This window comes from Fusarium redolens (genome assembly GCF_020744475.1).
Source record: "Fusarium redolens strain MPI-CAGE-AT-0023 chromosome Unknown BKA55scaffold_12, whole genome shotgun sequence".
In the NCBI taxonomy this organism is placed as follows: Eukaryota; Fungi; Ascomycota; class Sordariomycetes; order Hypocreales; family Nectriaceae; genus Fusarium; species Fusarium redolens.
This window is the reverse complement of record NW_025763675.1, coordinates 943,180-959,656: the sequence shown is the minus strand read 5'-3', so window position 1 is coordinate 959,656 and position 16,477 is coordinate 943,180. Positions and strand designations below refer to the sequence as shown.

Below are 16,477 nucleotides of genomic sequence, written 5' to 3'. Positions count from 1 at the left end.
AGGGTCATTCAATAGGTATCAAAGGTCAGAAGTGTCATTCAATCCTGAAGCCGATGAGATGAATGCCAATAAAGCGGTACGTACCATCGAGTCCGTTGGAGGTGGTCCCTGCGGGCGCTGTGCCTGCCACTGGCCGGCTGGCCTCCAGTGGTTGGCAGCCTCGTTTCCCCAGAAGGATAAGGCTGCAAATACGTCGTGACATGTAATTCCATCCGTGCTTTTGCTTTGTTGGAGCTTCTTTGCTTTATTCCTCTCTCCTCAAACCCATCGCGACTGGGCTCACCCAACGCAAACAACCAATCGCACACGTATCTTGCTTCTTTCTATCAGGTCAGAAGATAATTGCGCACTCTTGTACTACTACCAACTTCTTTTCTTTCAGTCTTTCCCTTGTCAGCTTTGTCGCGACTATTACCTTCCCCACCCGAACTCCTTGTCAAAAGTCAGTCTTTCTTCATCCGCGCCGCAGCGTTGATAGCAACAAATGCTGCTCCCTCCGCTATTTTCGAAACACTCAACTCATTTTTTCTCTTCCAGACCTTGACTTCCATAATATCCGACATCGCAACATCATCACAACACCATCTAATGAGATAATCATCGCTTTCAGTTACGACTTCATTATCGCGAGTTATGCCTCCGGGTAAACGAAAGAGAAGTGATCGCCATTCCGTCGAAGGTGGTCGATCTTCTCCTCATCGACCCGGTGATACAGGACTTGGACAACACGACCGCGACGATAACATGGCACGTGGTCGCGGTAGAGGGCCTAGAGGTCCCGGACGACGCGATTCATCTCAAGGTCAAACCCGAGGACCCCCGAATCATCAACAGAATCCTTCATCAACGCAACGACGACCCAGCTCTTCTCATGCACCACAGCCACCGGCACCACCTCCTCCTGCGCCAGTGATAAAGAGACCTACTTATGCACCGCCTCCGCTGTTGCGACCGCCCTCTCCGGTCCGTTCTAACTATCGCTATAATAATCTTACGGACGAGAAGATTAGCGCTTGGGCTGAGAGTGGTCGGAATGCAATCATCCAGCACGGAAAGCAGTCGCGGGAAGATGTCGACATCACAGAGCTGTCAAGCTTGTTCCAAGAGTTTGTACACGCAGTTGTCGAAGCTCGATTACCACCAGCCGATGCGGGTGCCTGCGTCAAGGAAATTCTTGGAGACGAAACGACGGAGATTATTAAGGATTCATACGCGTTCGCTCCCCACACTCTATTTCTTGACTCCTTGTCCATAGTCATGGATAACGAGCCCGCCATTTACAGGCCGACTCTTCGCGAATTTGTCCTGACATCCGGCGTATCGTCCAACCTAATGCGGCAGGTGCTCGAAGCTGAAGTCTTGCAGCGGATAGGACTTATTAGAGATAATTTTGTCAAACTAGGTATCAAACAAGCAACAAACCTTCTGTATCGACAAGCCAACTACAACTTGCTTCGGGAGGAGACGGAAGGATATTCAAAGCTCATTACGGAACTTTTTACAACTAGCAGTGTGACTCCCCCTCCTCCCGAAATGGCAGAACAGACCTTCGAACGAATCAAGGCTCTGATCGGCACCTTTGATCTTGACGTCGGCAGGGTATTGGACGTAACCCTTGACGTTGCAGCTGCTGTTCTCATTAAGCAGTTCAAGTTCTTCGTCAAATTTCTACGAGTTAGCTCCTGGTGGCCTCGATCTCATCTCAAATTCAGTGCTGCAGTTTATGTTGGTGGTTTACCCTTATGGGCAACCCCGGACTACTCGCAGTGGACAACGACAGAAGAAGATGAGAAGCTCTTAGAGGAGAAGAAGCGAGTTCGAGATATTGCTTTCTGGGACCGAGCTCGGGAAGTTCACATGGAAGCTTTCTTTGAGCTTGGTGGTCGACAAGTCGCCGACTCGGACTCGCAACAGCTTACTATAACCAACGGTGCCAAGGGCGATGATGCTGCCGCTGATATCGAAAGGCAGTGGGTGCAGGAAACCAAAACCCTTCCACCCCCTGGCAACAGAACGGCTGCACAACTGCTCGGCTTCAAGTTGCGTTTCTACAACTCCGATGCTCGCGACGTGACAGACGTACTCCCCGCCAATCTTCTATACTTGGCTGCTCTTCTTGTCAAGATCGGATTTATTTCCTTGACCGACCTTTACCCACACCTTTCCCCAGCCGATGAAGACATGGAAACAGTCAAAGAGAAGGAACTGAAGAGGATCGAGGAGGAGGAACGATCTTCCCGCGGTGGTCCGATGAATGCCCTTCTCATGGCTGGTGTCCTGCCTCAAGGCGACGATGATAACCCCAACAGCTCGAACCTGCCTAGACGAGAACTTCCCAAGAAGGTTGAAGCAGAGACGAAAGAGGCTGCTGCAGAAGCTGCAGACGCCAAGCCAAAACTCCCAGAACCATTGGAACAAAAGGTAGCATTGCTCACCCAGCTGTTAACCATCGGAGCTATCCCAGAATCGCTATTCATTCTTGGTCGCTTCCCATGGATCCCAGAGGTCTTCCCCGAGGTCCTTGAACGGATTCATCGTATTCTTCATCATTGCGTTGACAAGGTCTTCCGCGACAGCCGACCTATCGTGGTCGGCGAGACCGGATGTCCAACTAAATTTGTCCCGGATTTCGATCAGTCCGGACTACCCAAAGGCAGTGTTCGATTGAGCAGATTAATAACCCGCAAGTCTCTGAGGTGGCCGTTCCCGGATAAAATCGACACAAACGAATCGCAAAATTATCGATACTACTGGGACGAGTGGGCCGACAACATCCCTGTCTGTCAGACCGTGGATGATATCTTCACTCTCTGTGGGACACTTCTCAACATTTCTGGTGTCAATATTGGCAAAGATGAGGCTCTATTGACCAAGTTGGCTAGAATTGGAGCCAAGAGCCTTGCCGAGGACAAATCAGAGCGCAATCTTACCCGATGGCACGATCTACTTCGACGACTGTTGATGCCAGCTTTGAGTCATACCAAGGCCAATGCCTCAGCTGTCAACGCTATTTGGGAGCTTCTAAGGCATTATCCCATGACTACTCGCTACTCCATGTACGCCGAATGGTTTGAGGGACAAATTTCTCGGCTGCCTGCTATGAAGGCAGCCTTTGCAAAGGCTACATCGGAAACCAGGGGCACCATGAAGCGAGTTTCTCTCACAAACTTGAGCGAAATGGCCAAGCAGCTCGCCAAAACCAGCTACTCATCTCCTGGTATCGTTTTCAGGGTTGCTTTCGAGCAATTGGAGTCCTATCCAAACCTAATCGACGCTTTTGTGGAGTGCGCCAAGTACTTTACAGACCTCTCTTACGATGTGCTTGTGTGGTCCTTGATGAGCTCTCTCGGCAAATCAAGGAGCCGTACTCAAGCTGAACACGCTCTCACTACCAGCAAATGGTTACAGGCCTTGTCAAGATTCTCTGGCAGAGTCTTTCGACGATACACGGTTCTCAATGCCACGCCAGTCTTGCAATATGTCAACGATCAGCTCATCAAGGGCAACTCCACCGACCTTATTATTCTAAAGGAGCTCATTACTTCGATGGGTGGTATTGTTGACTCGGTTGACTTCACTGACATTCAAATTTTATCCATGGCTGGAGGTGAATACCTGCGGCGTCATACTCTAATCCGAGGCCAGGATAAGCGATTCGAGAACATCAAGAGTTCAAAACGTCTCATCCAAGCTTTGACAGAGTCCAAACTTGCCGCGCAGTTGCTCATTAACCTGGCGCAGTACCGACAAGCCGCTCCGTTTCATGTGCCGGAAGATGAAGCCCACATCAAATATCTGTCCTCGATGATTGACGATTCACATCGCATTTTGATCCAATACCTCGATTTGCTCTGGAGCAACATGGACCCATCGAACTTCGACGACCTTGTGCCTTCGATCCCTGAACTCATCCATTCATACGGTCTCGACCCCAGTCTGGCTTTTCTTATTGGCAGGGCCAGCCTTTCTCATCGGATGCATCCATGGAAGCAGAAAAAGGTTGACGAGGCGAAGGACAAGGCTCAGATCGCGCAATCTACAGACAAAGAAGGCGACGTTTCAATGGCTGATACGCCTGCTGCATCCGGCGGCAACGAAACACCCAGCCAAGAAGCGCTGCAGGTTGAAGAACAGGCTGGTGCTCAAAACTCACCAGCACCGAACCCCGCAACTAATTCACAACAATCACAGAAGTCGGAAGATTCCTCTCTTGTCAAGTCAGCATTACAGCCCATTGTGGAAGGCATCCAAGATACTGTTCGTCCTGAGATCTGGCAGAAGATCACCCCAGAGTTCTATGCGAACTTCTGGGCTCTTCAGCTAGGTGACCTCTATTGTCCAGACAAAATTTATAGACAAGAGAAAGATCGCCTCAGAGCGGAAGAGGTCGCTATCTCGCGAGATCGAAGCGACATGTCAAGACGTGGACAAGAACGCAAAGTGGAAAAACGAAAAGAGCTTATGCAGCTCCAGATCGGGCTTTCAGAAGAAAACAGTGAACATCTTCTGCGCCAGGCGAAATGGAAAATTTACCTGAACAAGCAGTTCCAAACGTCTTTCCCAGAACCTCGGGCCAAGCCAGATACTATATCCGATATCTTACTCGAGCAATGCTTCATCCCTCGCATGCTTCTCTCCAAGGCTGATGCCGAGTATACATACAAGTTTATCAAGGCACTGCACGAAGGTAATGCCCCAGGCTTCCAGCTGATGTCACTTTATGACCGTCTGTTCAACGCCAACCGCCTGAGGGCTCTTATTTTCACATCTACTGTCATGGAGGCCGAGTATCTTGGCCGCTTTTTGAAGCTTATTCTTGAAGATCTGTCACGTTGGCACAAGAACGCGACGGTTCCCAATGAAAAGGACAAGTCAAGAGACCAGCCAAGATTGGGCGCATATGAGAAGGAGGCCAAGGGGCCAGCTGATCAGCCCCGCCTTGGGTTCGCTCTGACTTTTGACGACAATGACAAGCCACTGACCTTTGTTGAACACGAACAATTCCGTGACTTGCTCTTCCGCTGGCACAAGAACCTCAATAGCGCTCTGCGTTCTTGTTTGGAGGGTACAGAATGGATGCATATTCGAAATGCCATCACAGTACTGAAGGCGGTCCTTGATTTCTTCCCAGCTATCGACTTCATGGCTACAAAGTTTTCAAGCCTTCTCCAAACTATCACCAAGCAAGAGAGTGCTGCCAAACCTTCTCCTGACAGCGAGGTTGGCGGACGTGTCGACCTGTCAGTCGCCGCTCAGGGTGCCATGTCAGAACTTCAGAGGAGGAAATCCAAATGGGTCATGGTCCAGGCTTTCCGCCCTGGTGGTGTAAGTGCTACGATACTAGATTTGCGAACATCACTGACCCTTAATAGGCTGGCGCTGCCCAGAACGAAACAGACAAGGCGTCCAATTTGCGTGCAAGTGCACCGGAATTCAAACCCGGTCCCAACAAGTAAGTTGCTATCTCTGACAAAGATATATCAAGTCTAACAGAATTAGGCAACCAAGAGGGAAACAAACGACTGCTGAGGAGGAAGATGGAGAGGTCAAGGATGGCAAAGACGTCAAGAATTCAGTGACAGATCCAGCAAAGCCCACAGGCCCGGCGAAGGACTTGTTGCCAGCCAAACCAGGATCGTCTCGGGATTCAAAACGCGACCATACACCATCTGGTCCCCGCGCCTCCAATAATAATTCTGGAGCTGGTGCTGGCGCGAAGCACGATTCTCGACCTAATACACTTCCCGAACGGCCACCTCATACCCTCCCCAGCCGACCTGATGTGCCTATCCCTGCGCACTACACTCCCGAAAGATTTAATCAATCCCGTGGACATGAGCGTCGTGATGGTAAGGAGCCCCGAGATTCACGCTCTAGAGATTCTCGTGAGCCTAGGGAAACTCGTGATGCTCGAGATCAGCGGGAGCCTAGAGAACCTCGTGAATCACGGGAACAGCGCGATTCTCGAAATTTTGATCCTGCTCGTCCTGATCGTCCACGCGACTTCTCTGAGCGACGAACACAGGATCACGGCCGGGAATCAGCTCGAGCTGACGGATCAACTCGTCGTGGCGAACATGAGCGAGACCGAACTAGAGATTCCAAGGGCGGCAGGAGTCATGATCATGGTCGCTTGAACGAAACGCCTACCCCAGCCCCTACAGCACCCGCTGCAGCTGTTGAGGCACCTGAGCCACATATCAACCCAGAAAGAGCTGCGCTGTTTGCTCAAGACAACGAACGGGCTCGTGCACCCGACTCTGACCGGGCTAGTAGAGGTCGTAAAAACGCTCCTGTAGAGCCAATGGATACGATCAACCCAGAGAGGGCGGCCTTGATGGGTAACAGAGACAACACACCTTCACGCGCCCCTCGGAACGAACCACGAGATCACAACGCTCGCATTCAATCACCTCGACGAGGTGGTCGGTATGGGCATGAGAGTGGTCAGCCTGAAGGTGGACGTGAAGACCGACATGATCGCAACTATCCTGTGGAGCACCGACCTTCTTCTGGGAGAGATCCTCGGGAGCGATCGCCATACCGCGGCGAGAGACCAACGGACCGTGAGGCTGAGCGAGCTTCTGCACCCAAGGGTCGCGATGCTTCTGGTTTCCATGGAACTCCTTCTCGAGTTCCTGAGCCTGAGCACAAGCCGCCCCATCAAGATGATTCCTATGGACGTCTCAACTCGATACAGAATGTCACTGATATTCCTTACGGACCAAGAGCCCGTGGACGAGGCTCAACTAGAGGTCATGGTGGACCACAAGGGCTGCCAGGTCGACTTGACGCCAGGTTTGCTGGTGCGGAGGCTGAACAGCCTCCTACTCCGGATCGACCTCCCCCTACTGGCCCGGCGTCGGGCAGAGGAAGACGTGGTGGTTTTGAGCAGAATAATGGCCCTGTCACTCCTTCAGGCACGCCCAGCGGCCCTCAAAACCGATTGAGAAATACCGGCCCCAACCAGGGTCTGCCTTCTCCTGCATCCACTAATGCTACGCCTTCAGGGGTCCATCCAGAGCGTCTTGCACAAATTGGTGCACAAATCGGTGCAGTCCCTCCCCCACCTCCTGGACCGCCACCATCTCAGCCTCATGGCCACAATCATGGTCACAATCGCCAGTCAATGCCTGGGACTAACACTCCCGACCGAGGTCCTGGTCCTGGGCAACGACAGACACCTGGCAGCTATGCAGGATCACCAGTTGGTGAGCCTAATGTACCCACCGGTCCAGCCTCCTCAAACGAGCGTGTTCGCAATGGTGGTGGGCGAAGACAGCTCGCAGGCATCAACAGCACCCTGCAACAAGCGCAGGCCAACATGCCGGATGTGAGCCGAAGCAACAGCGGAAGAAATCGGCATTCACGCCAAACCCTTGGTAATTCTGATGCCCAAGTCTTGACTGGGGGTTCTCCCACTGCTACACCAGCTCAAGAACGTCAAGATCCTATTAGGAACGAATCGTCAAGCCGGGCGCCTGCCAATGGCGAGGAAAGCTCAGGTCGTAGCGAGCATGACCGAAGTCGCCGTGGTGACCGTGAGAGTAGGTCCAGCCGCGCTTCACGTCGAGGAAGTCGTGAACGAGAGCGGGATCGTAGTCCAGGCCGAGAACGTGAGGGCAAGGAACATCGCGAATATCGGGACCGTCGATCAGGGGCTGGCGAAAGTGGCAGAGAAGAGAGGGATTCTAGGAGGAGTAACAGAGATCAAAGTGGTGCTCCACGTGAGCCTATGGGCCCTCCCCCAACAGGTGGTAGAGACCTTGTTCAAGGTCGTGAAGGGCGACACAGAGGTGATGGTCAAAGTGGCCGAAGTGGTGAAGATTGGGGAGGCAGCGGTAGAGGAGGCGGTCGTGGAGGACAGCGTGACGGAGGGCTACGACCGGAGGATCGCCGCGATGGGCGTGAGGATCGAGGACGAAAGAGGCGAAGTGAAGAAGGAGTTGGAAGTTTGTCAAGTGATCGTGAGAAGCGGCCCCGACGATGAAAGACATAAATTGAATGAAGCAAGGAAGTCGGCATGTTTTGAGTACGAGAGAACGAGAAGACAGGAAGAGAAAAGAAAAGGGAGAATACGAGTTTGGTCATGGATATACAAATTACGATACGACCCGCAGAAGAGGACTTCGGACACGACCAAGCAGTCTGATCAGGAACGGACGGACAACAGACAAGTCGCATTTCCAGGGCGTTTATCAGGACTTTTGTCACATTATGCTCCTTTTCGACCTTTGCATTATCAGTACACATCTCCTTTTACTACTACTACAATTATTACTGCTTTTACACACATGCACACATGCTCCTTGGAGACTACAATTGGTCTCGACAACATATTGAATCAATCGATTTCAACGATGCTTCGAAACAAAGAGTTGCATCAGACTCTTGTGTCTTTTAGAATTGGCTGGGGGGGTGTTAGGTGTTTAGTTGCAAGGCGTTCAGGAAGTGCAGATACCCTTTGGGCAGCGGATTTTGCTTGCCTGTTTCAGTGATACAAATTAGAATAAAAGACTTTGAGAGTCAGGTTTCTAGAAGGAGAGGCCTTGTAAAATATTGTAGGATTCTTGCATTAGGGGGCATGAAACGGTTCAGGCAGTTGTGGCTTTCGAAAACTATCAGGCTATAAGATATTCTCATACGTACACCTTTACTCAATGACCTGTCGCTTGTTGCATTTTGACATTATCATTCACTCAACCTATAACCATCAGAGTAATTTCTTGACCATGTTACTCCATCAACGTCCCAACCTCACAATCACATTGTGTCGATCTTGGTCCCAACGTCATAGCCAAACCACGCACAGAACAACACATTCACATTTCAAGGGGTGTCAGAAACGGGCACCGGGTTCGGAACAGTCAGCGATTGATTGATAGAAATCGAGACAGGATGGACACAGACCGAAAGCGTGTCGTGTACCTACTGTATGTACTGTACCTTTGTTTCGTTATACGGCTCTGCCTTGATTTTTGGTGTATCTGTCCCTGACGATCTTATCTCTTTGACTCAGTGAAGTGCCTTGGTGAAACGCATCCGGACGCCACAGTATCCACGTTAGATGCAGGGGCATTATGAGGAATTGATCAACGGGGGGTAAAATTGGATAATCCTCATTTGAATATGCATGCTTTTTTCATCCGACAAAAATTTTATTTGCTGTTATTGATATTTGTTCAGTCACGCTGACGATTGTAATTTAGAGAGCTAGCTGGGTACAAAATGTTGTGGGGTATCGTATCCATGAGTGAGAAGTGTGACGTCAGAGTCTCAGATGAGAAAGCTTGACAATAACCAACGACCGGGCTTTGGGGTGTATCAAGACGTGAGACCTTAGTCCTAGGTGAGGGCTTAAGCACAACCAATGATCGGTTGGCCTTATGCCTGTTTCTTTGTATATGACTTGTTCCATCGAAGTATGGCATCAATAAACTTCTTGCCGGGAAAATCGATGATGACGATTCCAGTCCTGGTAGTGTCTGGGTTGTCTTCAAAATCCTTAATCCACTGGCCAGTCATGTCATTCATACCAGTGACAGTCCGGTTCATAGGCCCAGCCGCAGCCTCGATGGGCAAGACACCGACAGAGGCTGAGATATGTGCCAAATAGAGGACTTTGTTGTCGAGAGCTGCTGTTGCGGCGAGTTCGAGAGCATCGCGAATCGCAGTCCACTTCTCCGACAGGTGGTAGATATCGGGGATGATCCATTTATCTTCTAGAATCATTTGATGACCTTCCCACTTCACACCATATGGTCCTCCTCGCCAAGCTGGGAAGTTCTGAAGAACAAAGATCTTGGAGCGAAGACTACCAAGAGTTGGCAGGGGTTCGGAAGCGCTGTAGTTGTACAGTCGATCTCCCAGTGGGTATTGGTTGAAGGCAGCTTCGAATGACAGAGTGTTGTTGTCTCCAATGCCGTTACCTTCCTGCTTGAGGCGCATGATGATCGTCTCGGAGGGGTTCCTATCCAGGAAGTCGTTCATATAGCCAACTACATCCTCGAAGCTGAAGCCGGTGTAGCCATTAGCATGGTAAATATGCAACTCGTCATCACGCACACGAGCGCGGATGTCGAAGTAACGAATACCTGCTTCCAGCTGGGTAGTCAGGTTCCAGTTCTGACACTGAAGAATCTCGGTTCCTATCTCATAGGTCATTGTGTCGTGTGTGCCCGGTATACTAAGGCTCGAAAGGAATACATCGTCGGGAATGTCGGCCATCCAGGTCGGGTTGTGAGCCAAGTCAGCATCGAAGCTGTAAGCACTTGAATAACCACGGTAGCAATTCCCATACACCATGCAAGGTGCGATGGAGAGAAGGAGATAGATGATACACATGATGAAGAATGCAGCACCTCCGAGTATCATAGGAAGACGTCGAGTTCGATTCACAGGAGTCGAAAGACTCCGAAGGCCTGATATCGCGACCATATCAACAAGCTGAGTGTGGTCGAAGCCGGAGGGGCCGGAAGGGACCTTTCGGTCAACCAGTCACATCGGCAGGTAAAGCGAAGGTATTGTAGAGAGCTCCAGGCTCAGTTATTCAGTTGCGCGTATTGAAACAGTGTTGTGAGGCTTAGGATTCATGTATCGATGTTTGTTGTTAATGTTGATATTGTATTTGGCAAGGCTGATGATGCGTATCTCAAGGATCGTGGAGACGCATCCGACCTAGGCGATGACATAGAGCTAAGGAGCTTGGGCCACCCTGCGGTGCCTCCTGCAACAGCTGAAGACCGTGAGTGGTCAGCTGTAAAGCGCTATCGTTACAACTTACCCCAGTCAAGACATGACAAAACATTGTGAAATGTGCTTACCCTAGACCAATTCCCCATTTCAGAACTGCATTCATATTTCATATGTTTTCAAGAACCACATCTCATCAAGTAATCAAAAAAGTATTCTCTGGCAAGCCGGGCCTGTGGAGTCAAAGGTCTCGAATGAGTTCGTTCACCAAAGTTTTGTTTTGCGGCTCTGCCCCATTATCTCAACTAAGATCCCGACCGAGTGTTTCACTTAGTGGGAGGGCCATGACGCTGAAAAGACGATAGAACACGCATGTCAAAAGGAGAACCAGACCCAACAAGTAAGTTAGACTACTCGACCGAGCTTATATGTTTAAAAAATGCTCCATCGTCGTCGTGGAAAGCTGGAGTATCTCTCCCACATGCCGTATCTTTAGCTTTGAGATGTACGAATCTATGATATAAAGAGACGTAAACTACAGAACGGTTACGTGGACTGCACAATGGAGACAGTTGAATATCACACCAGACAAAACTCCACGATACTGCAGTTTACAAAATGCTCCGGAACCTTTGAGCGGAAAACCAAAAAAAATTGAGCCCCTCTACATCCTCACAATGCAACTTACTGCGTAGTACATCGACCGACTGCCGCTGGTGGCGGGCGGATTGCAGATTGCGGACCCTGAAGTCGCATTCTCCTGGTGAAGCGGCGCAGCTAAACACGCATTAGCGACAGTGGTTGAGCTTGTGATTTGCCTGTGATAGCCCTTTCCCTCAACATGAAGGAATCATGTATTCTCACTCAAGCATCATAGAGGAAAAATAGTACATACAAAGGGCGTTGTACAGTACATCAAGGTTCGTCGGCTAAGCAAAGACAGGCAAGGCAGTTGTGCCTCGTAACACAACCTAGAGCCGAGAAGTCACTACGTTGATAGAAGGACAGGCTATTGACATGTGCGAATATGTCAGAGTTTAGTAAAGTTAAACAACGGAGCCTCAACTACACAAGACAACGTGATACAGAGCAGTCATGATGGGCAGCGGTCAGAGAAACATGGCGGATGTGGCGGCCAAGATATTTATGGTGACAGCCTCGGTTTACGGCTCGATGATGCCGACATTTTCACGAGACATAACACAGAGACTACAGTATACAGAGAATCGTGACAATGCCCCCACGCATATCTTCGCTTGCGTGACTCTCCAAGCACACAACCGAGAATTTGGTTGGGAATAGCGTCGTAGGTTGAGACATTTCGAAGCATCTTTGCCACGCCCGTGTTCAGGTCAGGTCAGGTCAGGTCAGTTCTGACAAGAGAAGGGTTCTCGAGAAATACGATACACATGCAAGAAATCGGAAGAACTAGCTACGCCATTGGACAATTGGACACAAGCGCGACGAAGAGGGTGTACCCGTCTGCAGAGATGGGGTAGCAGTGACTGCACTTGGCGGCAGTTGGAGTTCGTGTTGGGCTTGATGGTGGTGCTGAAGTCGGCTACTGAGAATGTGAGTGAGATTGAAAGCTGGTGTAGGTACAAGACATCTATAGCATAGGTAGTAATCATAATGCCTCTTCAGATGAGAGTGTGATGAGGTTATTGGGCCGCCAGTGACATACAAAATCAAAGGCGACGGTTCCTGGATAATAACTGGTCGAAATATTACGCAAGTGCCAAGTTTTTGATCGTCATCATCGATAATAAGAGGCTGCTGCTATAGATGCAAATGCCCCGGATTTTAGAACAAGAGGTTCACAAACTCCAGCCATTTCTAAGCTTCACCACCATATCGTGCATATCGTGCCATTTTCCACACAGAAAAAGACCGAACCGTAGCAACGTCGTCTCAAGATGGACTAGACAAACCTTTTAGCGTGTCAGCATACCAAGGCTATCTGTCAATTGACTTTGTTCCAAAAGATACGTATTCTCAAGTTGGTTTACGTGTTCAGCTGGACAAGGCAATGGATGGATTCTTTGTAAGTTTAAACCCTCAAGCTAATAACCTTGAATCAGCTAGACTAGACAGACGGAAGAGAGAACTGGAGCTACTGAGTAGATTGTTGCCTGGTCAGAAAATTACAGGTGTAAGTTAGATCTCCAGTCACACGACCACGACTGTGAGAAATCTCTCTATCAGTGACGTCGAATATTGAAAGGGAGACTCGCTTCCGCGTATTGTCCAGTCCAGTATTGTTGACCATAGCAAAATATTTAAAATTGTCAAGGGTTATGATCTGATGGATTGACTATACGAGAGCGGGGAGACGGGTCAATGCTCGTGTTATTGCAAGGGCAAGTTTCTGCGTCAAGATAAAAGGCCATTCCTGACACATGATTGACTGGTAACTAACATGGAAAAGATTCAGATAAAGATAAAGAAGAGGCTTATTCTGTTCTCTATGGAGTAACTAAACCGATCGCGATCGCTCACTATCATGCGGGAATCTCCAAGAACATGGCCGAATGGTTTCGCGCATGTTATTTCATGTTTCTCTCCAACCTTATCCCACTTACAACCTTGTAAAGCCCATTATAATCCATGCTCCCTCTCTAGGCCTCTCTCCCTGCCGCGGGCCGGCTCCAAAATGACTGAAACCACGAGCCCCACGAGCAGGGATTTTGGTTATGGTCTGTGGATTGTGGAGAAGCCAGAGATATTGCGAGATATTCACTGCTTTTGATGCCGATCAAACATTTTGGGCCTCTGCACATAATTCTCACCCACAACCATCAACTTGCTCTCTACTCCGTACTCTGTCCGGCGACGGGATCGTCTTGGTTAGAAACGCAAAACTTACAAAAAGGGGCCGGAAATGGCCCGTTACGGTAGGTCACCGTTTCCTGACCTGGGCGATGCCACGTTCAACGGCGCGGCGCTGAACTCAGGCACTAGTTCATGTGAGTGAGTTCTATGTTGGGGATAGTGAGAGACAAAAGGTTAGGGTAGAGTAGTGCTTAGAAGCGGGAAGAGTCAAGTTGTAATACAGCGGGATGCACGGCAACCTTGTTTCTCCCAATTGCTGCATTCTGTCGTCTTCGATGGAAGAGAATGGGATGTTTTTTACACAATGAGGAATGGTTCCATAGCCAAGAAGAGCCGCTAGACTCACGATATCTATCGCGCGTTTGGAGAGTGGGAACAGTGGAGTCAAAACAAGATGACGGGCATGGGGGTTAACCAAAAATATACACCAATATCCAGTCTATTGGGGTTGTTATAATTCTGTCAAGTTATCTTAACTGAGATCTTGGTTGGAGCGCGAATTAGCGTTCAACAGCGACAGCAAAACGCCGAGATCTTTAGAAGGTTGTGTTTCAATAATCTCGTTCTAGCGTTGTCCGTTGTAATAAAGGGCCATCTGCGCGTCATGGGAGGAGGAGATGAAGCGGAGAAAGAAGATCTATGACTTTGATGTTCTTTCTTTCGATGTACTGAATCAAGGAGAAGAGTGCCAAGGGCTGAGGTCAATCCGGATAAAGAGTTGCCGAGAAGAGAGTGAAGTGGTTGTCACTATCCAATTTCAATTCCTCAAGCCCATAAAGGTAGCGGCAAGCCAAAGCCAAAAGGTAGAAGCCAACTGATTATGTTTGAAGACTAGGCTATTTTGTATTAATAAAAAGAATTATTTTAATATTTAATTAATTAACAGAGTGTTCAGTGAAAGATATAGACAAAATGGCGGTTTACAAGGATCACCTTTCCCATACCACATCACCATACATATTCACATTTCTGACCACGAATTGCGATTATCGGACGGGCTCTTGCAACACTCCGCAACAGAATTAGTATTAGTATTAGTACTTCTCCTACTCTTCGCTTCTATCAAGATCGCCGCTCACACCCTTGTCCAGGGCCCATGCAGATCCCACTCCCTCGTCTTTGATGCCCCTGCAACTTCCACACGATATGACACGACACGCCCCCTCTCAACCTCCCGTAATAAAACCCAACCAAGCCAAAGCACTGTCACTCCCTAAAACAACAACAGCGCGCACTGGAGCCAACAGCGCTCTCAGCAGTGACCTACAGGCATCATATGAGGCCACGGGCGCCTCGTGTTTTAGTGTCTTGTTGGAAGGATAGGGGAGCTTGCGAAACGAGGGCCCATCTTTTATCTTATTTTATTTAATGAATTTTCTTTTTTTCTCTGTCGAGTTGTGATTGTGATTGAAGCTGGAGAAGATCATATCGGATTTCAAGCCTTGTGTGTATCTCATAATATGTGAAAATCGTTTCGTCACTGTGATTCTGTGGACAGCTTCATACTGGACCTGCTGTTGACCAGCAACAACGCGAGGATTGCTTACCTCAGGTAATTTCAAGTCGATCAATTCTACCTCTTCTGGCTCAATCAATTTCTTCAAGTTCCTTTCCTGTAATATTATCTATCTCTCTTCTTCTCTTTTTTTACGCACAATTGACTTGTCCTTCATTCCTTTCAATTCGTTCATTACCCTTCATTCTAAATTCAATCCTTTTTGCTACCACCTCATTTTACACTCACTCAACCTAAAAAAACAAAAAAAAAACAAAAAAACGGCCATTTTACGCCGAGATAATAGCACTACTGCCCACCACTATCACCTCTTTCATCAATCACGCTCAAAGGGAACTACCTACTGGGCCATCGGATCGGTCTCTTCCCGCTCATCTTGACTCCCTCTCCTTGGTTCTTTTCAGAGCGTGGAGCCTCCTTTGTCTGCCCAGCCTTGGCTTTGCAGCTGAGTATTAGAACCATTCCATTTTTGGTCTCACGACCCCTGCGATACTTTGGACGGTACGTACTCTTGGACTTTGTTGCCAGGTCGTATCGTGACCTCCAGTGCAACTCTATTCAAGAGTATCTTTTTCTACCAGGGCGTTCGTTCTTCAGAGGTAGGAGTCGTTGACAAACTATCGACTGAGGACCGCTCCAAGGAATATATCGATCCTTCTACAAGAATCGACAATCCAATTTATCGATTGCCTAGGTTACTCCCTAGAATTTTCTTGTCCGTCGCTATTCCCAGGCCCTATTCTCTTCTCAAGTTGGGCCAAATTTGGTTAGAAAGTTCATCGCTCGTCTTCGTTCCTCCTTCCTTGTTTCCCATCCCGGTCGCTGCTGCCGCCGCCCCTCCACTAGGGCCCGGGACTACCGTGCTAGGTACAGATACCTACCTAGCTCTTACCTGATTTGACCACTCCAGTCGCTACTTCCCTCACACCTTTTCCCTTCCCAAATCTCCCCTTCTCGACCTCGACCTCTTGTCACGTATTCCAACGTTCAACTCTCTACCTCTACCTATTTCACAATCACACCCAACCTCCCCTCCTAATCATCTCCACGATATCTATTTCGTTGGCTGGGAATTGGTCTCTGTTCTTTTACCCTTGTGGTGATTTTTGGATCTGGGTTTCTTTCGTCTTGGGATAATATTGGCATTGTTCAAGTTTTGGGATCGTATTGTATCGCATCGTATCATACCGACCATTCGCTTGTGTTGGCAGCTGGAATCTACGAGGACTGCCCGAATTATTCATCGACAACCATTTGAGCCTCAGGAAGCTCTCGACTCATTACTGGCACCCACCGGTTATCAATAATCATCCATCGATAATACTTTCATCTCGAACCAAACACGATACCCGATCATCGCGAATCTAAATCCCATCTTCGAAAAGCCACCGATCTCCCGGTGATTCACATACAACCTGCTTGGTCACTTCATTGTGT

At 49.0% G+C, this 16,477-nt stretch overlaps 2 protein-coding genes across 2 annotated transcripts; one reads left to right on the top strand and one right to left on the bottom strand.

Annotated features, from left to right (window-relative positions):
- Window positions 1-633: 633 nt before the first annotated feature.
- On the top strand, window positions 634-7,990 carry BKA55DRAFT_517123 (transcription factor/nuclear export subunit protein 2-domain-containing protein; the record flags this gene model as incomplete). Its single annotated transcript, XM_046188153.1, has 3 exons — window positions 634-5,325; window positions 5,373-5,452; window positions 5,500-7,990. The coding sequence occupies 3 exons, from the start codon at window positions 634-636 to the stop codon at window positions 7,988-7,990; spliced, it is 7,263 nt and encodes a 2,420-aa protein (XP_046047008.1).
- A 1,394-nt stretch (window positions 7,991-9,384) lies between these two features.
- On the bottom strand, window positions 9,385-10,807 carry BKA55DRAFT_541771 (PLC-like phosphodiesterase; the record flags this gene model as incomplete). The annotated part of the gene is made up of 2 exons (XM_046190412.1): window positions 9,385-10,482; window positions 10,784-10,807. 2 exons carry the CDS (start codon window positions 10,805-10,807, stop codon window positions 9,385-9,387), a joined length of 1,122 nt encoding a protein of 373 aa, XP_046047007.1.
- Between the last annotated feature and the right edge of the window lie 5,670 nt (window positions 10,808-16,477).